This window comes from Hippopotamus amphibius, chromosome 17 (assembly GCF_030028045.1).
Source record: "Hippopotamus amphibius kiboko isolate mHipAmp2 chromosome 17, mHipAmp2.hap2, whole genome shotgun sequence".
NCBI lineage: Eukaryota > Metazoa > Chordata > Mammalia > Artiodactyla > Hippopotamidae > Hippopotamus > Hippopotamus amphibius.
Genome location: NC_080202.1, coordinates 58,040,078 through 58,065,805, shown reverse-complemented (window position 1 = coordinate 58,065,805; position 25,728 = coordinate 58,040,078). Strand labels below are relative to the sequence as shown.

Below are 25,728 nucleotides of genomic sequence, written 5' to 3'. Positions count from 1 at the left end.
ATCAGACAGACACAGGGTGACATTGCTCCTCTCATCCCCCACTCGGGTCTGCCTGGTCCTCCAGCAGGTGTGTGACGAGGCCCTCTTCTGCCTCCGGGTGCAGGACAACGGGTGTTTCATCGCCTGTGGCTCCCAGCTGGGGACAACCACGCTGCTGGAGGTCTCCAACGGGCTGTGCACCCTCCAGAGGAATGAGAAGAATATGGCCTCCTCGGTAGGTGGGGGCTCCGGGCGAGGTGCACGACAGCTCCTGCCCTGCCCTGGCCCCCGGCCGAGCGGGCCAGTCCAAGAAGAGCAGGTGCCCCTCACTGTCACCTCCTGGGAAATGGTGGACATTTGGGGGTAGATCGGGAGATGAGCACGGGAGATGGGTGTTGGGAGTGTCTGAATCCGCCCTGGCTTCACCACTCAGTAGCCAAGTGGCCCTGGGCAAATCACTTTACCTCTCTAGGCTTCAGGTTTTTTCAGCTGCACATCCACGTGTGTCTAGTTTCAAACAAGATACTTTTGGGGCAGCAGAACTGTCCCAGGAAGGCTTAGCAGAAGGCCAGTAGACAGGATAGCTGGAAGGGGACTGCCGTAGAGAAGGGCCCCCGGGGGGCTGAGATCCGTCACCCTGGCGGGGAGCCCTGGAGATACCTCCCAGAACCGTGGGACACACAGAGGAATTGACAACGCCTGGTGCCGTGACCCTGGGAGGCCCTCCTGGCTCTGCCTGAGATGGTGGTCCCACCACTGAGCTGGTGCTCTGTGGTCCCGGGGCCGCCATGTTGCACAACCCCAGAGGGCGTTCTTCACGCCTGCACCCATGTTCTTGGAACTCCTCAGAACTGAGTAACTTGGCCCCCTGTTCCTGCCTCCCAACCCCAATATTTAGCCCCCCTTTCTTGCCAGTAGCCCGGAGGGCAAACCCCTGTGGGGGGGGGGGGCGTTGAGTGGAGCGAGGGGGCTGCGATGAGTGGAGCTGGGAGCCAGCCGCTGCCGGCCCGCCTCCCCCAACGGCCTCTCTGTCCCTGTGCCCCAGATATTCGAGCGTGAGACCCGGCGGGAGAAGATCCTGGAGGCCAGGCACCGCGAGATGCGGCTGAAGGAGAAGGGCAAAGCTGAGGGCAAGGAGGACGACCTGAGGGAGGAGGAGCCCGCCTTGAAACTGGAGAACCTGGTCACCAAGGCCGAGGAGGAGTTCTTCAACGTCATCTTCACGGAGCTGAAGAGGAGGGAGGCGGAGGCCATGAAGAAGAAGCCCAAGCCTGTAGGGGCCTGGAGTGGGCTCGGGCTGGGGTGGCCGGGAGGGAGCCGTGGGGCCCGGGCCGCCTGCTTGCTGACCTCGGGTGACCATGAGCATCACCAGATGGACCTTCATTTGTCCATCTGGCAAATGGGAGGAACTATTCCTTCCTCCTGAGAAACCCTAAGTCTCCTAACAGACTTCAGGCTCCCTGAGCACAGGACATGCCCTGGGCTTCTATGAATCCTCCTATCCACCACGATGGGCACCTTGAACATGCATGAGACCTGGGCCTACATGAGCCATCAGAGAAGAGGGAGCCTGGAGGCCCGGGGAGGAGGGGGCTGTGAGACCCGTGGTGAGTGTGCCTGGCATTGGGGTGAGATTTGTCCTGAGCTCAGCCGTCCATGGCCCCAGCTCCAAAGCACTTTCTAGCTGTATCGCCTGGGCTGGTCACTTCACTTTGGTCCTTAATTTCATCTGGAAAAGGAGGAGATTGAGTGATAAAGGTGGTGTCTGGTCACCTTCCAGGCCCTCTTCTGTACCAGAGGACAGAGGAGGAAAAAGACATGGTCCATCTGGACCGTTGCCTTTAGGGGCCCACAGATAAGATGCTAAGATCAGAAAGAGTGAAAGCGCAGCCCGGAAGGGGAAAGAACAAGTGAGTGTGGGCCAGCGTCTGCCCTTGAAGCAAGATCGGCTACCTAGTTAGGGAAGGAAGGAAAATCTGTGGCCCCTAGTTCAGAAGTACTGAGAAGTTCAAGGAACTTCCCTAGCGGTCCAGTGGTTGACATCACGCTTCCACTGCAAGGAGTGTGGGTTCAATCCCTGGTCGGGGAACTGAGATCCCACATGCCAAAAAAAATTAAAAAATAAAAAAAGTATTGACAAGTTCAAGACAGTGGCAGCAGAAGGTTACAGCAAGCATGGGGCCGTGGTCAGCACAGGCCGTGTGGCCACACAGGGTGCCGGCCCATGAAGACAGCCCTGCCAGCAAGAGGGGCTGTGTGTCCAGTTCTCGGGCCTAATGGAGTGATGGAGGACAGAAGGTGGATGAGCACACAGAAGAGCCCACTGGTTCCACCTCATGACTGCTCCCCACTTCCGCCTCCCTCCCACTGGTCTAGAGACAGGCTGTGGTTTCTGTGGACTCGTTTTGCACTTAGAAGTACTCGGGGCAGGGCCGAGGCGAGGCTGGAGTCCCCGCTTTCTAACCCATAACCTCAGGCTCCTCCCACCCATCGCCCTGGACCCTCCAGCCCTCCAGGAGGTGATGCTGATACGGTGCAGTGAGGCCCCCGACTCCGTGCCCCAGATGTGCTGCCCCCGGCAGCTTGAGCACTCTGGATGGAGAAGCTGATTCTCAGAAGGGGTTAAGCTTCACAGACCCTGGTCCCCTCCCTCTTCTGCCCACATTCCTGCCTGTCTCTGTATCTCTGCAGCTGCCCAGACATTCTGGGGTCAGAGCTGAGAAAGCACTTCTGGGTCCTCACACGCGTTATCTCTAATCCCAGCCACAGCCCTGCAAGGAATCCTGTCCCCTTCACAGAGGAGGGCACTGAGCAGACTCAGGAGGAACTGGTTCAAGGTCGCCCAGGCAGCAAGCGGCAGGTGCCCCAGGCCGTGTCCACCGTCCACCCCAGCGGGTGCTGCGCGCCCACGAGGCCCTCGCAGCTGTGGTGCTGGCAGCGTGGTCTCCTGGGCACCTGGCAACCCGGGCTCAGGGGGTTAAGTTCCGGGGTGTAGGGGAGGCCTGCCGCCCACCAACGAGTCTATGCTGTCTTTCTGTAGCTGAAACAACCAAGCCTGGAGACAGATGAGGAGGCGGAGGGAGAAGAAGGGGAGGAAGAAAGAGGCGGTGAAGAGAGTCCAACCTTGGAAGGTCGGCCTTGACCGGAGCCCCACTCGCCGGAGCCCCACTCATTCACACCTGTTTCCCGCCTCTCGGCACCGCCCTGGTTCTACAAGTGGGGGGCTGACCACCTCCCTTAAAGGGTCTCTGGGGTGGGGGAGGGCTGGAGGAGCAAAGGGACCCTGACCCAGCCCCCTCACCCCGCAAATCCCTGGTCCCTGCTGACTCCTTGAACCCAGTTCAGAGAGACCCCTTGGAGGGAGGGAAGGGGCAGGGTTCATCCCCGAGCTGGTCCCCTCATCTCAGCCACATCCCAGCCGACCTCATCCAGGTCCCCCAGCCCTGCCTGTTCGCTTGGATTCAGCTTCGCAAGGGCTTTCCCAACGAGCATCTTCCTTCACACGCTTGCAAAGCCTCCTCTGGGTTTGCCCCAGCCAGGGCTGGGCCTCGGGAAGGCCTGTGGGTGGGGGAAGGGGTCTCTCCTCCTCCCTACTGACCCCCCCCCGACACCCACATAGGACTGGGGAACAGAAACTTTGTCCACTTCTAAGAGGTCTTTCCAAGCAACTCCCCCCCGGGAATGTTCACCCCCAAGAGGGTGAGAGTCGACGGATTAAACGAGCTGGGTGACTCTTGCACACGACAAAAGCTTTCTGCTGTCTTCATTCTTCTAAAATGAAATGAATAATTACAGTGTGCTAACGGTTAGCGTTTATTATGCTTCCTGCAAGAAAAGCTTTTCATGTTATCTCATGTTATTCTTTTGCTAAAGTCCCTGGAAGGTTTCTGCTCTGATTATCCTTCCTCAAGAGAGGAAGAAACAGGTTCAGGGAGACATGTGGGGACTTGCCCAGGTCACAGGGCTCGAGAGGGGCAGCAAGGGGACAGGAGCCCAGGAATCTCAGTCCCAACCCTGGGCAGGGCCTGTGGGGGCTCCAGCATGGGCAGTGGACTGCCCTGAAACCACGGCAAAGCAGAGCGTCCGTGACCAGAAATGCTTGGGCAGAAGGGCGATTCAGAAGCAGCTTTGCACCAGGAGAGATCCCTGACCACCATTCATTGTGTGGGTACCCGGAGATCTTGATGGTGCCCAAAAGTGCCCTTTAAAAATACATGCCTGGGGGGGGAGTCAAGGAAGGGAGGGAATACGGGGATATGTGTATAAAAACAGATGATTGAACTTGGTGTACCCCCCAAAAAATAAAAAATAAAAAATAAAAATACATGCCTGTGTTAAGAATCTTACCGGTGAAGGACCCAGGGTCAGCCACTCCTTGTGCCCAAAGGAAAAAAATCCCTTTGCTACTATGGCTAGACCTTGATAAAATTCAGTCATCACGGGCACACTGATTGAATGCTTGATCTTTGCCATAACCCCAGAAGGAGCGGTGTCACCACCTTCAATCCCTGAGTCACGATGTGCCAGCCAGACCCACAGAGAGGGAGGGCGCTGCCTGAGTCTCATGGGAGCAAGTGGCACAGCTGGGACTTCAGCCACCGTCCGGCCCCAGAGCTTACGCCCAGGAAGAGGAGTGGGCCGGCCCGGAGCTGCATCCTGCTTTGTAGGGTCTCCTGTGATAGGCCCCTCACTGCGGGAGGACACAGGGAGCCCCAGTACTGCCCAGGAGCCGTGGTTTCAACTGGGGTGATTTGGGCTCCGATGGGACACTTTGCGATGTCTGGGGACATTTTGGATTGATGTAACTGGTAGGAGGGTGCTCCTGGCATCGCACGGGTGGAAGCTGCTAAATAGCCTACAGGGCAAAAGACAGATGAATTATCCCACCCAAAGCGTCAGCGGCGCAGAGGTCAAGAAACCCTGGCTTAAAGGGAGAAAATCTGTCCAAACGAAATATCCTGGAGAAGGTCACAGCTCCCTGCGTTAGCCCCAGACATTCTGATGGACCCCCGGGTGAGATGCTGGGCTGATGAGCTCCAAGGGAGAATATTCTTTAGAATTTGGGCCTTTGGCTTGTGCTGGCAGGGGTGGGCCACCGCTGGGGCCTCAAGCCCTTTGCTATAGTACAGAGGGTGCCACTGTGCCGGATGGCACGTGAGGAATGGGCGTGGGAGAGGCGAGGAGACCCCACGGACATCGCAGGGCAACAGGCGGCATGATCTCTGTGAATGCGAAGCCCACTGCTACCCCTTCTCACCGACGACCATCCCCTCCTCACTCACCAGCCTCTTCTGGAGCCTGTTGCCTAGTTTTTCCCAACAGGGAGCAAAACAAAGCCATGGTGCATCACTGGAGACCAGATGCCGCTGGAAAGACGCAGCACGTGGGCGTGGAATGCGGAACGTGGAATGTGGATGACGGGGCCTGGATGCGGGGACGCATCCGAGCAGGGCCGGAAAGTGGTGGAAGCAGTGGCCGGACCCAAACGTCCGCAGCACAGTTAAGGTCCCCTTCCCTGGTCCGTGCACACCGGGGGCAGCGTGTGCTTGTCCTCTTGGTCCTGTTCTACTCGGCTGACCTGATCGATTACGATGCCACTTACCAACGGTTGCAGCCGTGACAGCCCCGTGTGCTGCAGGGGAATCACTGTCCCACGTTCCCTCCTGTGTGGCGACCGGATATTGTGGGACCCAGGGCAGGACTCTGAAGAAGGACCCCCTGCCCCGTCCTTTGTTAGAAACAAAATAAAGTGCTCCCCGGGGTCCAGAGGCCCCTGAGATGACACTGCCCCTCGGGGGAGGCAAAGGTGGCTGCTGGTGACCCGCCAGGGTCAGATCAGCACCCCCTTTTCGCTCCTCTCTGTCTCCCAGAACCAGAGGCCCAGGGTGGGAGCCAGCACCAGGGTGCTAAGGGCCCGGAAGTTACCCTCGGGATGGGAATGGGGATGGTGCACAGAAGCAGTGTGGTTTGGGGCTCAGAGGCAGGTGAAAGGGTCTGGGCTTTGGAGTCTCGCTCAGCATCGTGCCAGGCACCCGCCACAGAGCAGAAAGAAGCCAGATGCAGGCCCTGCTCTCCCGGAGCTGGTACACTAGCAGGACAAATGGAGCCAAGACAAATACACAGATAAATGCAGAATGACAGTTGTGCAAAGTGACGTCTCTGTGCAAAGTGACATCTGCCTGCAAAGTGACAGGGCGCCATGAGAGGGATAGCAGGAGGGACTAACCTAGACTCTGCAGGAGAACAGGACTGTCAGCGAGGCCTCTGTGAGAAAGTGACAACAAAGCTGAGAGGACAAGCGTGGGGCAGCCAGGCGGTGAGTGCGCAGGCGTGGCTGCATCCATGTGCGTGTGGACGCACACGTGTGATTGTGGGGGTGTACAATGGAGGGGGCGATCGGGCAGAGGAGAGAAGACGGCCGGAACTGCTGTTGGACCATCAGGGAAAAGTTGACGTTGGGGAAGTGCGGTGAGCAAGGGCCGGAGAGATGGGGAGGGGGCCTGGAGGACCCTCAGGCACCAGGAGGGCAGGACCTTGATGGTCCCGGGAAGGATTCTAACCTTTCTCCTAGTATCATGAAGAAGCAGGGGAGTGGCGCGATCAGATTTGCATTTTTAAAGTATCACTGGGCTGCTCACGGGTGATGCCTGGAGGGAGGTGTCCCGGACCCTGGTTGGAGGACATCAGGGTGTCGGGTGAGAGAAGATGCAGCCTGGAGCGGGCGGATGGCGACAGACCTACTTACCTCTGCGCCTCTGTTACCTACCTTGGGGGATTATCTGGGGGTCAATGAAGTAACACATCAACATAACACAACATGGCAATTGGGATCAAAGTGAATGTTCAGTGTCTATTACCTCCCTCACTTAGAAGCATCCGGTGGCAGCCTTCACCATGGGCAGCAGGTTCTAGGTTAGTAACAGAACTTACCAAGATGATGTGTGAACTAGCTTCTCGGGATCCCTTTAGCAGCTGAACCCCAAACCTGGAAGGGGATGCTGGGGCTTCTTCTTAAGAGAAAAATCCTCAATGGACACTTTGTTTCCCAATGACTCTCTTTCATTTCCCCTCCCAAGCTATAAGTACTCATGTCCAGCTCACAGGCGGGGTGGGGGGGGGGCTTTGGTCTCTTGGGCCCTCAAAGGTGACAGGGGTTTAGAAAGTGCTCAGGGCTCACTGAAATCAGAGGATTCTAACCAGGGTGGGTTTGGAGGACGATGGAGAACGTCACATAACTCTGATTGAAAATACCGTTGCTTGGGGAGGTGGGGTGGTTGGGGTGGGATGAATTGGGAGATTGGGATTGCCACATATACATTACTAATAAGAAAAAATATCAAATTGTACACTTTAAATATATGCAGTTTATTGTATGTCAATGATATCTCAATAAAAGTTCTTAAAAAGAAAAAAGAAAAAGAAAATACCCGTTGCTCTGGCAGTTCCCTGGCAGTCCAGTGGTTAGGACTCACTCGGCGTTTTCACTGCCAAGGGCACGGGTTCGGTTCCTGACCAGGGAACTAAGATCCACCAGCCAAAAAAAGAAAAAAAAGAAAACAAAATACTGTTGCTCCATGGAGATACCAGTCACTGAAAACATCAACACTCAGGAGGGCAGCGATGGCCTTTTATTAGGTACGGGAGCTTTAGCCCACTGGGGACTTCAGATAAATGACTGAAGATCTCAATGAGCTCAGAAAAGCCAGGAAAGGGGGAGGGGCCTGTAAGATGCGTTTTGAAGGCGGAGTTAGCCAGACAAATAAATGGAAGGTAGACCATCAGGACAGAAAGGCAGGAACAAAGCCTAAGGGTGATTGAAGAGCGTGACACATCCAGAATGCTGCATACAGTTGAGCATGGCCAGAGCAAGTGCAGGAGCAGGAGACAGGCCAAAGATGGGGCGGAGAAGGCAGGGACTTCAGGCTAAGGGGCCAAGGCTGTACGGAAGGCGGTAGGGAGCCATGGCAGATCTCAAGTGAGGCGATGACACTGAGCTGTCTTTTAGAGCAACGATGGTGGCAGTGCATGGGAGGAGAGCAAGGCTGGAGGTTGAGCAGGCGGCTGCAGCCACATCCAGATGGGACACTCAGGCCCCAGCCTGTGGGCAGTGGATGCAGAGGCGGCACCGAAGCAGCAGGATTGGATGAGCAGTCAGATTCCAGGGCGGTGTGGATTCCAATATGCGGAGGGCATACACTGAGAGCTCACCAACTGCCTGGGCCCCTGCCCTGATGGAGCTTACTTTGATGGCTCTCTAAGGGCATGGAAAGAGATTTGTGGAGAAGGAAGTGGTGGCGGGGGCGGAGGGTCTGATATGGAAGACAAACAAATTCGACAGAAGCTGGAAAGGGCACAGCAGTCAGGGGGACTGGAGAGGTAGGACCCAGCACCGGCATGTGTTTGAGAACAAACGAGCAGTCAGGCTGGATGGGAACCTGAGTCTGTAGAGCAGACGGGGATGAGGGTGGGCAGGGGCTTGAAAAGGAGGTTGTGGAGGGCGAGGTATCCACTTTTACTTCCAGGTCAGAGCCGCAACTCTCAAAAGTGGGGGAGACCGCAGGCAGGGGCAGAAGAGGCCGCCATGTTGCCCAGGTGAGAAGAGGTAAAAGCTGAAGCCTGGGGCTCACGGCCAGGAGATGGTGAAGGAGAGGCACACTTGCAGAAGTAAAACAGCCAGGATTTGAATGTGGAGGATGGGTTAGGACTCTGCGCTTCCACTGCCGTGGCCCAGGTTCCATCCCTGGTCAGGGAACTAAGATCCTGAAGGCCATGAAAGGAAAGAAGGAAGGAAGGGAGGGAGGGAGGGAGGGAGGGAGGGAGGGAGGGAGGGAAGGAAGGAAGGAAGGAAGGAAGGAAGGAAGGAAGGAAGGAGGGAAGGAAGGAAGAAAAAAATGAGTATAGAGGATGAGAAGAAAAAGGAAATCAAAAATGACTTAGAAGTGTGGGGCTCTTGAGAACAGCGGTGTCATTGACAGAAACACGGGCGTCAAGGAGGGATGTGTGAGAATAGAGGGGACTTTGTGATGAGTCAGAACCCAAGTAAGATGGGCTGGGACCGCCTGTTAGAAGCTCCTCTCATTTTTACCACCAGGCGCCACCCTAAGTGGGATTTATGCATGAGGAGCAACAGAAAAGAGAGAGAAGTAGCTGCGGTGTAACTGATTAGAGGCCTCCTGTGCCGACCCAAACGGATCAGCCTCGGGGGTCTGAGATGCAAGCCCAGAGAGCCTTTTCTTTTTTCTCTTTCCTTCCCTTTTTTCTTTCTTTAACAAATTTTGGATTTTCTTTTTTCTTTGTCTTCTTTTTTTTTTTTTTTTTGCCTCACCACAAGGCTTGCGGGAGCTTAGTTCCCTGACCAGGGATCAAACCCAGGCCTTCGGCAATGAAAGCACAGAGTCCTAACCACTGGACCACCAGGGAATTCCCTGGAGGGTGTTTTCAATCCAAATAACCCATCTTCAAATTTACGTGCTTCTCCGAACATCTCTCCCATTTGCAAACCATCCAGGCTCCATGCGCAGCCCCGGGAGCAGCCTGGGCCAGAGAACGGGCCAAAACCTTGGGACCCCATGCAAGAGTGTTTGGTTTCCACCGATCTTTCCTTGGTTTATCCACAGGCGGCTTCCTACCACTGTTTATTAATAACTACACCTCACAGAAGCTCCTTGGCAGCAGCTGGGGAAGCCAGTCCCAGAGCACAGGCTGGCATCACGCTCTGGGGGGAAGCGGCTCTTCCTCACCCAGCAAACCCCACTGGACTCCCCTCGCCCAGTCTTTGCAGGCGGCCTGCCTGGCTCAGCTTCAGTGGGGGCAGGAGAAGACAAGAAAGATGGGGGCTTCTTCCATCAGAAGCAGCTGGAGCTCCACCATCCCCCAGGAGACTAAGCCCCAGAGAGGACAGGAAACACTGGCTCCAGGTGGTTCAGCAAGTTGGATGCAAAGCTGGGACCAGACTCCTGTTTTCCTGGGGCCTCCTGAGGCCAGGAATCTTTCCACTCTGGTCCCTGCGTGTGTAATTTCTGTTGTTCTCACCAACAATGGAGACTGCAGCGTCTGACCTAGACTTTCTTGAACAGCACCGTGGCTCTTACAGCAGGCAGGGGGCCGGAAGGCACACCGATCCAACCATCTGGACCTAGATTCCGGGCTTAGGGATCAGGTCTTGTTTGCCAGTGGGGTATCCATTGAGGTGGGCTCTTCTGGGACGCAACCCAAGTGATACAGGTGCTCCCCTGCACACCCGGGGCGGGCAGCCTGGGCAAAAGAGCAACTCTTTGCCCCCCTGGGTCACTGGACACTCGGTGAAGACACGGCGCCAGCAACACGAGCCACAGCCACGGTGCACTCAGCGTCCCTGGAAACACAAGGCTGCCAGCGGCCGCCCTGGAGATGCTGAGAGTCAGACAGACAGACAGACAGACAGACAGACAGACAGACTGGCAGGCAGACAGGCAGGCAGGCAGGCAGGCAGGCAGGCAGCCGATGCTCGTGGTCGCAGAGGGAGGGAGCGTGTCTGTCCCTCGCGCCGCGCGGCCGGACGGGCGCCGCCTGGACGGCAGTGGCCGAGAGCCGGGGGCGGGGAGGGGGCGCCGGGGGCCCCGAAACGGACGGACGCGGCGGTGCCGGGGCCGGAGGGTCGCACGGGCGGACCCTCGGCGGGAGAGCGGGGCAGGCTCGGGCGCCTCCCCGGCGGAGGCGGCCCCCTCTGGCGGGCTGGCAGCGCGGGCGGGGCGGGAGCGCGGGCGGCGCCGTCGGGGACCCTCCCCTGGCCCCGCCCCCCGGTCGGCGCCCTTGGCCGCGCGCGCGTTGTTGGTTTCGGGTTGTCAGGCAGCCGCGGCGCACGCCGGGCTGCGAGGGGCCCGCGGCGGTGGGGGTGCGGCTCGGCCATGCCCGCGCTCGCGGCTTGAGCCCCTCCACCCGCCGCCAGCATGAAGGACAGCGGGGACTCCAAGGACCAGCAGCTCATGGTGAGACCCCCGCACCCCTCCTCCTCCTCGACCCCATCCCTGGCCCCCCGGAACCCAGACTCTCCGGCGGCCCCCGGACCGCGTTGTGTGCCCCCACGAAGATGACACTCGGGATCCTGAGCGGGGACGGTCCAGAGCAACTTTCCCCAAGTGGCGGATGTCAGGGAGAGAGGCATCGCGGCCACCCTGCCATGGCCTGAAAAGTTAGCCTGCCTTGGGCCCCACTCCCCCTTTACCCCTTCCCACCAGGGACACCCCCACACACACACACACCTGTACAGATGGGGCTCTGGGGCAAGACTGCTGTCTGATCCAGAAAAGCCAGGGGCAGGGAGGGCTTGACCTACCTGCCTGGGGAAGGAAGGTGGGAGTTTCCTGGTGAACCAGGGTACCCCAGCCTGGGGGGGTCAGGAGTTTAAAGGGTTTGGGGATCACACGTAGGTAGACAAGAGCCCCCACGTGCCAGAGGAGCCGGTACAGGGGTGAAGGTGGCTGGTTATTGGGTTGCAGCACAGATGCTGTGTAAGTCAGAACTGTAAATATTTCAGAAAAGTGCTGGGAGCAACCACGATGGCCCCCCAGGGCCCTGCGGACTGGGGCAGAGGAAGAGGTGTGAGTGGGGGTTACGGGAGGCAGGTAGAGACAGAGATAGGTTTCTCATTATCACGGGGGCCAGACCAGAGTGATGGGAGGAAGACTCAGCGACCCCAATGCTGCTGCTTCTTCCCAGCCTCCTCGCCATCCCCTAACATCTAAGATCCGGGAAAGGGCCTCCGCGGCCAGCAGGTGGGTGGAGATGTAACTGGAGGATGATGCAGCCCTCAGAGACTCCCTCCTCTGTAGGGTGAGCTTGCGGCTACAAAGGCGAACCTCAGCCCCAGTTCCCCAAGCAAACGCAGGGGCTCTGACACATCCTCTTTAGCAGTTTAGAATTGTCTCTTTGAAAACGGCTTGCCTTGGCTGTGTGGTGCGCACCCCTGGGACAGGGATGGAGGGGCCTCCGCTCCCGCCCATGGAGTTTGGCTGAGGAGGCCGGCACGGGCATGGAGGAGCGGACAGGCAGTGAAGTATCCCTGAGAGTGAAAAATTCTTACCCAGCACGAGGGCCCATTTATACCCCCACACCCAGCAGGCATTTCCCCTTGATCAGTAGAAGAAACAGCTCCCAATTTTAGGGGAGACCCAGGCCCAGGATGAAGACCCACCATCTCTCTCTGTCTGGTGGGAGAATAGAGGGAGGGCGAACCCCCGATGGCGCTGTCCTCTGGTGGGAATGTGGTCACAGGTTGTCAGCATGAGGAGGGGACATTCCCTGGGCCCCCCTTCCTGCCGCCCACACGCCGTGTGCCCACATCATTCACAGACGCACAGACAGGCTGCTCTACTGCCAAGGGCTCCCAGTTCAAAGCCCAGGGGAGCTGCAGGTGCTTAAACTGGGCATGTGACGGATGCAGCCGGGAGGAGCAGACAGCTCTCTCCGCTGGGGCTCTCCCTGGGGCACAGGCTCCTGGGAAAGTCAGACTCAGACAGAGCCCACACTCTGTGGACCCGGTGCCCTTGGCCTAGATGGTAGCCTTGAACCACTCTGTTTTCCTTAAGAGGAACCAGGCTTGAATGGCTGAACAGAGAGGAACCCATGGGGCTTGTCCAGAGGAGGACTCCTGGGGTCCTCTCATCCTTCTCTCTGTGGCCTAGCACAGCCTTCTCCATCTAATCCCAGGGGTCTGGGCTTCCCTCCCAGGTGGCGCTCCGGGTCCGGCCGATCAGCGTGGCAGAGCTGGAGGAAGGAGCCACCCTCATCGCCCATAAAGTAGATGAGCAGGTACGCGGGGCTGTGGCCAGGAGCTGCAGGGCAGGGCAGAGGTCTGCTCACACCCGGTGGGGGCGGGTACCTGCTCAGCTGGTGGGGGCAGCAAGTGTCCTTCCTCTACCCTCTCAACTCTTGGCTATACTATTGATTACATCAGCAAGGAAACCACAGTCCTTCTTCCAGGAAGCCTCCCTAGATTGACCCAAGGAGATCTGGATCAATTCCCTGGTCCGGGGAGAGGGGGGCCTGAGCCCCTCCATCCAGCCCTGAAAAAATTCACACACCTTCCGTGTACGCATGACTTGACTTCCCCATCTTAATGGGTCTGCTACCTGTAGAGCATGCGTTCATAGGGTCTAGAGCTAACTCTCACTTCCAGACTGTTCATATTTTGCAAAGTCTTTGAATGTCTGTTTGCTCTCTTGGTCCTCCTGTCACCATGATGAGCTGCGCAGGGCAAGCCCCACCTCCGTTTACACAGGAGACACTAAATATTTATCAAGTACCCACAACACGCTGGGGACAATGCTAGGAGCCGGGAACCATGGTGAACAGAAAAGACCCTGTCCTCCCTCCGTTACCAGTGCAGGGAGACGAGACTTTAATGAGAGAATTGAACCACAAACATATGAGTTTGTAGCCAACCAGGGCTGCAAAGAAATGCGTGGTGCTGTGAGAGTAAGAGGGAACTTGACCTAGTCCTGGAGGTCAGGGAGGCCTTCCTTGAGAAAAGGTGCTTGAGCTGAAACAGGAGGGATGAAGAAGAGGTCATTAGAAGTGTGTTGACAAGGAGATCAGTTCGGTGCTTTGTGACAACCTAGAGGGGTGGGATAGGGAGGGTGGGCGGGAGGCTCAAGAGAGAGGGGATATGGGGATATATGTATACATACAGCTGATTCACTTTGTTGTACAGCAGAAACGAACACAACATTGTAAGGCAACTATACTCTAATAAAGATGTTAAAAAAAAAAAAAGAAAGTGTGCTAAGGGGAGAAATCTCAACCAGAGGGATGCATGTGCAAAGGCCCTGTGGTGAGAGAGATTGTGATGCACCTGGGTAACTGAGAAAGGGCCAGTGTGGCTCAAGGAGGAGAGAGAAGGGGCAAGAGGTATGAGATGAGGCTGGAGGCATGGGCAGGAGCCAGGCCAAACACTCTGTAGACCACGTCGAGGATGGTTTTTGGGGTAGGCAGTTGAGGACTCAGGTGTGGGGGGGGGATGGGCAGGGTGGTGGGGCAGTGGGGGCAGACTTGGTGCCCAGGTAGAAGCATCAAGGTGATATGGGCTGTGGGGACCCCAAGAGCAACCACTTGCCTCTGCTCAGTGGCTGCTGGTACCTGCTTCTCCTGAGAGCCCGGGATCATCAAGGTGGCAGGATGTGCTGGGGGTCAGAGAAGTCAGGGTGGCGCAGTATAATGCAGAGAGAGGCGCACACTGGGCACCTGCTAGGCTGGAGCCTCAGGAAGCCCAAAGGCCATGGTAAGAAAACCATAGGTGGGCAACATAGCATGAGATGCCTGCCTGCCTCTGGGTTCCCTGGGGGCAGGTGCCCACCCCAACCTCTTCCTTCAGCCCCGATGAGCTGTGGGCACAGCAGATCTGGGTGGCACCAGCCTCCTGATTTCTCTTCCTCTGTTCCCTTTTGGGAAAGGGTAGCCTACCTCAAAGATCTCAAGGAAAGCAGGGAGGGCTGGGAAGACCCCATCTAAAGGCCTGGCACAAGCAGGATGAATGCCCGCAAGAGTTGTGTAGCGTAGGTTCTGTCATTTACCAGCTGTGTGGCCAGGGCCAGGTTGTTTCCAGAAGCCTCAGTTGCCTCCTCTGTAAGTGGAGACAGTAACCATGATGCCTTCTCTAGAGGGTCTTTGGGTGCTAATGAATGCATGGTGCTTCCCCAGGGCCTGGTACCCAGGGGGCATTTAATAGCTCTGGGTCATCATCTATGAGTGACTGAAAGTGCCCAGGGCTGCTGGGTTGGCTGATGAGAGAGGCCAGCTGTGAAGAGCCAGAGAACTCGAGAGGAGAAGCCTCCTTCCAGGCAGGGCTACTCCCTGTTTGTCCAACTTGTCCTGAAGGATGTCAGGTCCTCGGAGGCGGGACAATGATGCTGTCTCTCTGGGCTGCTCCTGGCTCCCAGCCACAGTGGGGGCTGATAGATATTAACCGATGCTGATGGAAACGCTCTGGCCCAGGGCACAGCCCACTGTGTGCCCACACATGGCAAACACTGGGTCCTTTCTGTCCCTGCCAGTGAAGAGGGAGGCCGAGCTGCGCCTCCGAGAAGGTCCTGGCCTGGGCAGTCCCAACAGGGCTGCTCCTTTGTCAGCTTAGACATGCAGTGGGTGGTCTGAGCAATGTGGGCTCAGGGGTCTCAACACAGACTCTGGGTCCTACAGGGAGAACGCTAGGCTTCTGGCCCCAGCATCTTCTCACCCCACTAGGTTCAAAGATGCGCTTGCCTGGGACTTCCCTGGCGGTCCGGTGGTTAAGACTCTGCCCTTCCACGGCAGGGGGTATGAGTTTGATCCCTCATCAGGGGAACTAAGACCCCACATGCTGCGCGGCGTGGCCAAGAAAAACAAAAAAAATCCAAAGATACATTTGCCTGGCCAGCAGTTCGGAGAAGCCACGGCAAATGGCAGGCTGGGAACCTCTGAAAAACCAGCCACTGCCCAAGTGCTCCATCTCTCTTGACCAGTAAGGCAAAGTCCGAACTTGGTCCCTCTCCGGTGACCCCCACGGCTTCTCTGTGGCCCAGGCCCCCCAGGCTTGCATCCCTGGCCCTGAGGGGCTCGGGGCTGCAGGCTTGGTCGGCCTCACAGGTGGGCCAGCTGCTCTGCTCCTTCTCCCCGGGGTCTGGAGCCCAGTGGGGTGGCAGGGTGAGTTTAGGAGCGTCCCCAGGACAACACAGCTGTGGAGTCTCCTCCCAGCAAAGGTGCAGCTGGACCCAAGCAGCCCACACAGCGCCTGGCCTCCGTCTGCTGGGGAAGCAGATCTGCCGTTTCCCTGGCTGCTTCTGTTGCACCCTTGGTTGTGGCCGTCCCTCGCGGCCCAGCCTGCAGAGGGGCTCCCTGACCCAACCTCTGCCGGCCTGGGGTTCTGGGCGCTGCCTCCTCTGTGATGAGGGGCTGCTTCACCCCTGCTCATGCCGTCTGGGGCCGGGGGTGGGGAGCCGCCTAGCAGAGCAGCCCAGAGGTCACTACTGAAGCCCAGCCCTTGGTGGTCAACAGGGAGGCTGTTCCGTCAAAGCCCACCAGTCAGTGGGTCCTGAGTGGGGGGAGGTGGACCGAGGCCTCGGTCCCCCGCTGGCTTGGGGGGTCCTAGGACGGCTTTGCTTAGAGCTCAGCGTCATTCTCCCGGGGACGAGGGAGACGTTGTTCCCCTGGCTTTGCAGAGGTGGACATCGACAGGGTAGAGTGTCCTCTGGGGACAGGAGGCCGGTTGCCTGGACTCTGGGGAAGCTGGAGTTAGGGTTTGGATTTGTTCGGGTGCCTGTGGTCCCCTCCCCGCCCCGTGTGATTCGGGGCCGTCATCATGGTGCCGCCTTAGACGTCTTCATGGGCTAACGGATGCTCAGTGCTTACCCAGGGACTGGCGCACAGTCGGGGTTGAATAGAAGTTAGTTTATCTCAAGGGCTGACACGTGGGATGGTTTCAGGTCCCAGAGGTAAGTGAAACCCTGGCCCACCTCCTGCCCACCCCCTTCTGGCTTCAGGGCTCTCCGTCTGGTGGTCCCCAGTGGGTCACGGCCACACGTATGTGTTCGTGGAAGAGTCTGGTAGGAGCTTGGTCTCCTAGCATCTGGGGCGGGACTAGACCCTGATGTCAGGCCCCTCAGGGGTGCCATGGATGACCACAAGGTGTGGGGGCAGCCTGAGAGGCCACGGGGGCCCAGAAGTTCCAGAACAAACAGCTCCCTTCTCCCCACCCCCCACCACCACACAGAGCCTGCGGCCTGCTGACCCTCCCCCCAGCCTTCCAGACCATGGTTGGCAACGGGATTTAAGTCACCTAACCATATGCGTAATCCCATAATTAGCCATGATCTGCTCCAAGCCCACCTGTCACCCCCCCACCCCCACCCCATGCCCCTGGGATCCAATCGGAGGAGCCACGCAAGGGGCTTCCGGGTCCTGGGCTCCATTTCCTCATCAGAAGACAGGATGTTAAGAACCTGCTCCGCCCCAGGGCTGCTGAGAGGATTAGAGTCTACCCCGTAAGGGAGAGTGTGCCACACCAGTGCGAGGCTATTGTGGAAGATAAATAAAGTATAAGGTGACAGATGCCCAGCGTCAGAGACAGTGTGTGTTGTGGGGGCAGCGCGGCACCTTCAGCGGCTCACCTGCCCGGGGGCGGGGCCTCCCGGCACATCCACCACCTGGATGCTTCTTGGCCCTGTGGCCCCAAAGAGCTGAGCCTGGTGGAAGGTGACCGGGAGAGGATTCGAGGAGTCTTCCCCTCCACCCTTAGCCACCACCCCACCCACCTCCCCAGCCCGCTCCCGGCCCCAGGCAATGACCTTCCGTCTCTATAGATTCGCCTGTCCTGGACAGTTCGGAGAAATGGAATCATACAATATGTGGTCCTTCTTGTCTGGCCTGTTTCACTGGGCATAATGTTTTCGAGGTTCATCCACGTTGTAAGGACTTCCCTGGCTGTCCAGTGGGTAAGACGCCACGCTTCCAATTTGGCGGCACGGGTTCCATCCCTGGCCGGGGCACTAAGATCCCACATGCCACGGGGTGTGGCCCATAAGTAACAACGACAACAAAACAAAAAGGCTGTATCCACGTCGTAGCCTGGGTCAGAACGTCACTCCTTTTCGGGGCTGGATACTGTTCTATGCTATGGTTCCTCTGCATTTAGTTGGCCCGTTCATCAGTTGGTGGGCACTTGGGGTGTTTCTTACCTTTGGCTACTGTGAATAGTGCCGTCAGGATGCGGGGGGTCTTACCCTTAGGGCCTGAATGGGTACAAGGCAAGAGCGCCGGTTAAAAAGGCAGATGTGTGGGCCCAGTTCCCAGAGATTCTCATTCAGCAAATCCGGGTAGGGCCTGGGAATCTGTATCTTACAAGCTCCCAGCGCGCTGCCGCTGAAGGCATCTGCAGACCCGTGAGGGATGCAGCCCTAGAGCATCTTGGTGATGCCTCCTCTCATCCGGGGCCCCAGGGTCCTCAGAGTCCTGCGGGCAGGGGGGGACCTGGCCGGGACATCAGCCAGGTGTGCTCTGTCCTGAGCAGCCAGCTGGGCCTTGGTGGCTTTATGAGTTCAGCCCAGTTCTGGTCTTTTCCATCTATTCTGAAAGCTGTCAGGGCCCAGGGACACCCTTCCTGGCATCAAAATCTCCTTTCTTGCGTACCCACAGGATGGTACATTTACAACCAGAAATATAACCAGCCACAAATTTTCCTTCTTAAAGAAAAAACAAACAAAAATCTAGAAACAGCCTTACAGGGGTGATATCCACCTGGAATCCGGCTTTTGTTTTGCTGTGTCTTGTTTACACTCTGAGAATAGAGGAACTATGAGCTCAGCTCCCGGGACTGGAAATGATGTCTTCTAGTCTGGGGCCTCCCCAGATTCCCATTCTCTGCTGGGGCTTCCTGAGTAGGCGAGGGGTGTTGGGATGATTTCTTCTCTCACGGCAATGGCGCTGTTGGTCCTCTCTGACTTCCAGCCAGGGCGAACTTGAGGCCCAGAGAAGTAGTGCTGTTTTTCAGAGGTCACACAGCAGCATGGAGCCCGAACCCAAATTTGCGCACCCTCTTCCCCAGAGGTCTTCGCTGCTAGTTTGGAGGCTTGAGGAGGAATAGTTTAGATCAGAGGTTTTCAACCGGGGGCAGTTTTGCTCCCCAGGGGACATTCGGCAATGTCACAATTGGGAGGAGGCTGTGCCGTGGCCTCTAGTGGGTAGAGGCCAAGGCTGCTGCTAAACATCCTACAATGCACAGGAGAATTTCTGGTAACAATGGTCCAGCCCAACGTGTGAATAGCACCAAGACTGGGAAACCCTGGTCTGGGTTTAGCCATTTGGAGGCCAGAAAGAACCAGTGAAAATTGCAAAGCTGATCAAAGCCCCACAGCTTAGTGGTGTGCAGCAGGAAGCACTCCCGACACACCTTGTTCGTGGCATTTCTCACCTAGGAGATGCTGGGGAGGAGCCTGGTCCCTAATGGGGACACAGTCTACGGACGTCACCCTCCCCTGAGTCTGAGGCCCCCTACTTCCCCAGCAGGTCTTGGCTTTCCGGGCCCAAAGCTAGAACCATGGAAAGATCACAGTCGGTATTGAGTTAAGAACAGGTCTGGGGACTTCCCTGGTGGTCCAGCAGTTAAGACTCCGTGCTCCCAATGCAGGGGCCCCGGGTTCCATCCCTGGTCAGGGAACTAGATCCCACATGCATCCTGCAACTAAGAGTTCACGTGTCACAACTAAGGAGCCCATGTGCCACAACTAAGACCCAGCGCAACCTAATTAATTAATTAATTAATTAATTAAAAAAAATACAGGTCTGGGTGTGGAGACAGTGGGGGCAGGGAGAGGTCAAGCCGGGGCCTCTGCTGAGTTAGGAGGCCTGGTCAGCGGGGACAGAGTCCTGCCGTGCGCCGCCCACCTTCCCCACTCCCAGCCCTGCCTTGCACCCTCCTGCCAGCGCTGGGAGGGCCCTGGGCATCCTGTGTGGTCAGCGTGCCCCTTGAAACCTCCCAGAAGCAGGTGCCCACCGTGCCACAGGCATGAACATTTAAGACACAGGGATTGTGGGAGAGCTTCCAGGCCGAGCCCAGCACCTCAGGGCTGAGGAAGGGACCTGCCTCCGGTGGTGTATCAGTTTGCAAGGCTGCTGGAACGAAGTACCCCAGACTGGGGGTCTTAACAGAAGTATGTTTGTTCACAGCTCTGTGGCCAGAAATCTGAAGGGCTGGCTCCTTCTGAGGCTGCGGAGGAGAATTTCATCCAGGCCTCTGTCCTCGGCGCACAGACGGCCATCTTCTCCTGTGTCTCTCGTCATCTTCCCTCCACGCGTCTGTGTCCAAATTTCCTCTTTTTATAAGGACACCACCAGTCCTTACAAAAGGACCACATGCTGACTTAACCAATTACATCTGCAACAGCCCTGTTTCCAAATAAGGTCACGTTCGGAGGGACTAGGGGGTTGGACTTCAACATTTGAATTTGGGGAGGACCCAGTTCAACCATGACTCAAGGCCCCAGGAAGGGGGGCTGTTGATCCAGAGGCAGGGGCAGGAGGTCTGGTGGTTAGGAGCCTGGGTTCTGGAACCCAACAGCTCTGAATCCAGCCAGCTCTGTACTTGGCAGTGCAGCTTTGGGTACCAATCTTATTCCTCTGTACAATCCTGCTCTAAGTCGTCGGAGAAAATGAGAAAGTGTCTGCAAAGCACTTAGCACTGCACATGGCACATTCAGAGCTCCCTCGGTGCAGCTTTATTCAGAAAACATTCCTTGGGCACACGCTGGGTGCCAGCCTGGGTGACATTTAGGATGTACGGGAGCCACCCAGGGCAGGGGCAGCAGTATAGCGGCCCCTGTGTCTCCTTTGCGGCTGTCTTGGGTCTGTGCTCTCGAGATTCCTGGCAGTGAGGACGGGGTGTGGGGGGTGGGGGGGAGCATCCCTGCCTCTCTCACAAGAACCGCTGGTGATTCTGAGCTGAGGTCCGCCGCCCACAGCCTGCCTCTCCCCTCGCGGCCTTGCTCGTGCTTTTCCCTCTTTTGTTTCCTCACCTCATGTTCCTCGGCCAACTCCTACTCATCCTTTAAGGCTCAGCGCTGGCGCCACCTCTTCCAGGAAGCCCTCCAGTAGTGGAAAAGCTGCATCAGGTGCCCCTCCTCTACGCTCTCATTGCCTCCTAGAGCCCGTTGCTTGTTATTAAAATAACCCCCACTCCACTGTGAATGTCAAGAGGCAGGAAACCACGTCTCACTTTCCCTCCCGGGGCCTCGCTTAAACCTGGTACAGAGAAAGTGCCCAGCAGTCGTGGTCACTGGGCCTGAACCCCCCGTGCTGCTCCCCCTGGCAGCCCAGAGCACCCCCCTCTCCAGTCCTCCACAGCTCAGCTCCGGTTCACCTGGCCGAGGGGCACAAGGGCTCCATTGTGTGCCAGCGTGGACAGGGACGGGCGTGATGCTCTGGAGGGTGGGGTGTGGGCTGGGGCCCAGACACATGGAGACCCAGACAAAGCCCTCTTTAAGAGGGGACCATGGCAGCCGTGCTGACAGTGTCCTGATTCAGGAGCCTGGATGTCAAAGGAAGCAAATGCCCACAGTGCCCTGAACTTGGCAGAGCCCAGAGGTCATTTGAAGGTGATCACTGGGTGATGGGCACCAGTGCATGTAGCTCACCCTCTCCTGCATTAAAGGCGCCCAGAGGGTGTCCCACAGGCCGCTGCTGCTGCCAGTGTGCACAGGGGCTCCGGCACGGAGGGCAAGCGCCATCAGGCTGGTCAGGTTCCGTTGCGTCCCGCTGGGACCCATGCCTGGGGACTGGTGGGCCGATGAATCTTCATTTGGGTCTGAAACTTGATCAGGGCTCCTGCTGAGCCAGGAACTGGATCCTGGGAGAGGCTTACAAGGCACTGGGGCTGAAGCCCTGAGGAGGTGGCTGGGGACAGGTGGGCACCCCAGGTACAGCGCAGGCCCAGACGCCCTGCACTCAGCTCCCCGTGGCCTCCCAGCCTCTGGCAGGCTGTGAGGGGGCCTCGGTCAGTGGCCTTATTCCTTCCCTGCACAAAGCCCCAGCCCAGCCTGTCTGGAGCATCTCCTCTAACTGGCTTACCTGGGACCCCATCTGATTGGATAAGACCTCTGGGTGAGGGTCCTGAGGTCGGGCCTCCTAGGGAGCTGTCTTACCTCTTCCTTCTTCCCTCCTCCATTGAGAATCCCAGGGGGGGGCCCTGCTGGGACCCCGGGGGTCTTAGGCCAGTTTAAATGCAGTGAGCACAGGTGTGTACCTACTGGGAGGAGTCTGGTGGGAGCTCCAAGGCTGTGGTCCTCCCGGCACCGGGCCTCCTGACTCCTGTTGCTGGACGGGGTGCACCCATAGGGACCCATGTGGATCTCCTGAGTCCACGGAGCTGGGCCGGCTCCCGAGCCAGCCTCCTCCATCAGTCAGCTCCCTCTGCCCCTCCAAGTGGCTGCCCCTCATGCCTTGTCTGCTCTCAAGTCCTCTTCGGGCTGTCACTGGCCCTGGCTCCCCTGCTGACCCAGGAAGGGAGCTCTGCGACCTTGGGTGGCCTGAGGATGGCCCCTCAGTGCCTCGTCCTCTGTCAAGACTCGGTTGATCTCCTTGGCCCCGGTGCTCGCAGACACCCAGAGCATCATCTGGCCCCTCCCACTCCTTCCCACGCCTTGAGTGAGGAGGGGTGAGGTCAGTGTTGGCATCAGTGTGGGCCTGGGCCTCCCACGTGACCACTGGCCCCTGCTTGGGGGCCTTTGCAGATGGTGATTCTTATGGATCCAATGGAAGACCCCGATGACATCTTGAGGGCGCACCGCTCCCGGGAGAAGTCCTACCTATTTGACGTGGCCTTTGACTTCACTGCTACCCAGGTGAGGTGGGGGAGGGAGGCCTGGCCTGAGGACACGCAAGATCCCCTCTTTGCCCTTTGACCCACTCAGGAGGAAGCCCTTAGGGGACCCTGCCACCAACCCTCAGCCTTCCTTCCATCACTTGCTCTCTGGCCACACACGCAAGTATACATGTGCCTGCCTGGTACACACAGAGCCTCCTGCGTGGACACACCCCAGTCAGCACGCAGATGCCACCCTACCCGGGGACCCACACAGCACAGCCCACAGGTGGCCCCCGTGGGAGCTGGAGAAAGGTGCTTGAAGCCCATCTGGTGCTGGGAGGGGAGCCTCGGGGAAGCCGACACTCTCCAGGGACCCCCATCTTGCCCATCTGCGGGATGCTCCCAGGAGCAGATGTAATGCATCCTCAGGGCTGGGGGCCAGGAGCCGGCTGTGGGGGGAGGCATCTCAGGTGTCCTGAGCTCTCTTTCAGGCTGGCATCCCCGCCATGAGATGAAAGCAGAGACATCCATCCCCCACCTCCCACCCCCACTTCTCTTGGGCCGAGGGTTCCAGGGACAGAAACTGCTTCTGTTGGGAGTCAGGAGGTACCAGTGGGCCTGTGTGCTCTGCCCTGCCTGTGCCCAGGCCCCTGACGGGTCTCCTCTTCCCTGCAGGAGATGGTGTATCAGGCCACCACTAAGAGCCTCATCGAAGGCGTCATCTCAGGCTACAATGCCACTGTCTTTGCCTATGGCCCCACAGGTGAGGGGAAGCCCAGCCCGCGGAGAGGACTGTTATGTCCCCGTTGTCCCCTGTGAGGATCAAGCCCCCTCGCCCCCCACTGCAGAGCTAGTCTCGCCCCAGCAGAAACCAAGGATATGGCTGATTGAAACTGTCCTCCCCCAGGGCCCTCTGGACCCAGAGCCCCATCTCCAGCCAAGGATGCCATCTTCTCCCCCTCTCCCCACCTCCCTGGCAGTCTAGGAGGTTTGCGCTCCTGGCCCCTGCCCTGCTCACCCACCCACCCCCTGCTCTGCCCCAGGCTGCGGGAAAACCTACACCATGCTGGGCACAGACCACGAGCCCGGCATCTACGTTCGGACCCTCAATGACCTCTTCCGTGCCATTGAGGAGACCAGCGATGACATGGAATATGAGGTGTCCATGTCCTACCTGGAGGTGAGCCCTCCCTCCACCCCACCCTGGGGCCCAGAGGATGGGGCTGGCCCGCTTCCCTGGGTCACGGGGCAGTTTCCTGGGGGTACTCATCGCTGCTGCTCTCCCATGTGCATATGGTTGGCTCACTTTAATAAAAACTGAGGCTCAGAGAAGTTAGGCAACTAGACTGAGGTCACACAGTAAGTGAAGGAACAGGGATTCAAATTCAGGACCCCGGGGCGTTAGAGCTGAGCCCTGCCCACTGTGCCACAGTCCAACGTAGCCTTGTCAGTGAGCACAGACCGCAGCCATCCTCCGGGGCCCACTCCTTAAAGCCAGCCCTGTCTGCCCTGCCAGGCTACCTGCAGGCACTCTGTGTGGATAGGTACAGGTGGGAACTGCACACACACGGACAGGCTTGGACCTGCCAGCCTTCGCTATCTTGCCACAGCCCCCGATGCCCACCTGTGTGAGTGCTACCACCAGGCAGTGATAGGTCAGCGGGGGTGGGAGCTCACAGAGGCCAGAAGAGGCAGGAGAGCCAGTGGGCTACCCTCCATATGGCTCCTGGCCTCTCCAGCTCCCTGTGGGACCTGATAATCTCCTGGGTGACAGCTCAGGAAGGGTAGCGAGGCATTGCAGCGAGCAGCTGCTCCAGCCAGCATGGTGTTGACTCAGCCAGCAGGATGCACTTCAGGGGCCTGCGAGGTGGGGGCAGGTGAAGGTAGCGTGTGGGTTGCCTGGCAACAGAGAGGTCTCGGCCATGGGTCAGGTCCCATCCTCTGCCCAGTGCCTGGCCAGCCTGCAGAAGGAGTCCCACTTGGTTCTGATGCCTTCTGTCCTCTTGGCTTTGGCAGCCAGTTGTTTCCCTCTAGATAGCGAAGCCCCCTTATGCCCACCCCATAGAAAGGAAGGGGGTCTTTCTCCTTCGCCAAGGTTTCCCTGGGAGGAGCCTGGAGCTCTCGGCAGGGATGGAGAACCTGGCCATTGCCTGAACCTCCTGCCCTTGGTCTCCCATTAACATCTGTCCCCTGCCCTCCCAACCTGTCCAATCAGATCTACAATGAGATGATCCGGGACCTGCTGAACCCTGCCCTGGGGTACCTGGAGCTGAGGGAGGACTCCAAAGGGGTGATCCAGGTGGCCGGCATCACCGAGGTCTCCACCATCAACGCCAAAGAGGCGAGTCTTGTGTAGCTGAGAGGGACGCTCACCCCTGGGGTGGAGGGGAGGCGGTGGGGCTGGGCACTGCACCCAAGGAGCAGCTGCCCGCTTAGCTGGGCTGGGGCGGACAGAGAATCCTGGATGACATGCCCCAGCCATGCCGACCTGGGGGCTGACAGGCAACCAGCCTCCCAGTTTACAGACAGACCCTGACCTCCCAGGCCCCCAGGACATGGGGGCGGGGGGGGGGGGAGCGGCCACCCACCCCTGCCCAGACCCCTTCCCGACCTCTCAGATGCAGGACGTGAGAGCATCCCTACGGGTCCCCCAGGAGTGGCCTCCCTCCCCCTGTCCTGCCCACGCAGATCATGCAGCTGCTGATGAAGGGGAACCGGCAGAGAACCCAGGAGCCCACGGCTGCCAACCAGACGTCCTCCCGCTCCCACGCTGTGCTCCAGGTGGCCGTGCGCCAGCGCAGCCGGGTCAGGAACGTCCTGCAGGAGGTGCGGCAGGGCCGCCTGTTCATGATTGACCTGGCCGGCTCCGAGCGGGCCTCCCAGGTGAGGCCGGCTCCCCCTGGGGCTGGGGAGAAAGCTCGGGGGGCAGGGCAGGGATGCTGGCCACCCAGCTCCCCAAGGGGTGGGGGTGGGGACTGTCCCAGGGAGGGCGGGGATGAGGGGCTCTCGAGGGAAAGGGACTGAGGAATGTCACAGAGGAGCAGGAAGCATGGGATGGGGTGGGGGTCTCCTGGGGAAGTACCAGGGGCTGTGTGTGTGAAGGGGCCTGGGAGTGCGGGGGTTTCTCCAGGGAAGGAGACTGTGGCTGCCCCCAAGGAGGCGGGGGAGTAGGCAGGAGAATGAATAGGCCCAATGAGGAGCTGGGGCAGCGGGGAGACAACGTCCCCTGACTGGGGGGACCCTGGGCAGAGCGCGGGAGGGGGCCCTGCCAACCACATCAGGGAGAGAAGAAAATCTGTCACCCATTTCTCAGCGTTTGTCCTCCACCACTAAGCCCTGCCTGCCTGGCCCTGCTGCCTGCGCCCAGGCCCCTGCCTGCAGGCAGACGTGGAGGGTTCACGGTCACCTGAGTGCCAGGACCGGGTGATGTCACCATTAGCACT

General features: G+C 58.5%; 2 protein-coding genes across 4 annotated transcripts in view; both read left to right on the top strand.

Annotated features, from left to right (window-relative positions):
* Nucleotides 1–3,586, top strand: part of DNAI2 (dynein axonemal intermediate chain 2) — a 31,316-nt gene extending 27,730 nt beyond the window's left edge. For all 3 annotated transcript variants that reach the window (XM_057716259.1, XM_057716260.1, XM_057716258.1), the window contains 3 exons: nt 68–214; nt 1,025–1,252; nt 3,020–3,586. In XM_057716259.1, the coding sequence (XP_057572242.1) occupies nt 68–214; nt 1,025–1,252; nt 3,020–3,121 (477 nt within the window). In that variant the 3' untranslated portion in view covers nt 3,122–3,586. The remainder of the gene's footprint in view (nt 1–67; nt 215–1,024; nt 1,253–3,019) is intronic.
* A 7,321-nt stretch (nt 3,587–10,907) lies between these two features.
* Nucleotides 10,908–25,728, top strand: part of KIF19 (kinesin family member 19) — a 32,267-nt gene continuing 17,446 nt past the window's right edge. The window contains exons 1-7 of the mRNA XM_057717261.1: nt 10,908–10,946; nt 12,688–12,768; nt 22,212–22,322; nt 22,961–23,048; nt 23,329–23,465; nt 24,501–24,626; nt 24,974–25,168. Of these exons, the coding sequence (XP_057573244.1) occupies nt 10,908–10,946; nt 12,688–12,768; nt 22,212–22,322; nt 22,961–23,048; nt 23,329–23,465; nt 24,501–24,626; nt 24,974–25,168 (777 nt within the window). The remainder of the gene's footprint in view (nt 10,947–12,687; nt 12,769–22,211; nt 22,323–22,960; nt 23,049–23,328; nt 23,466–24,500; nt 24,627–24,973; nt 25,169–25,728) is intronic.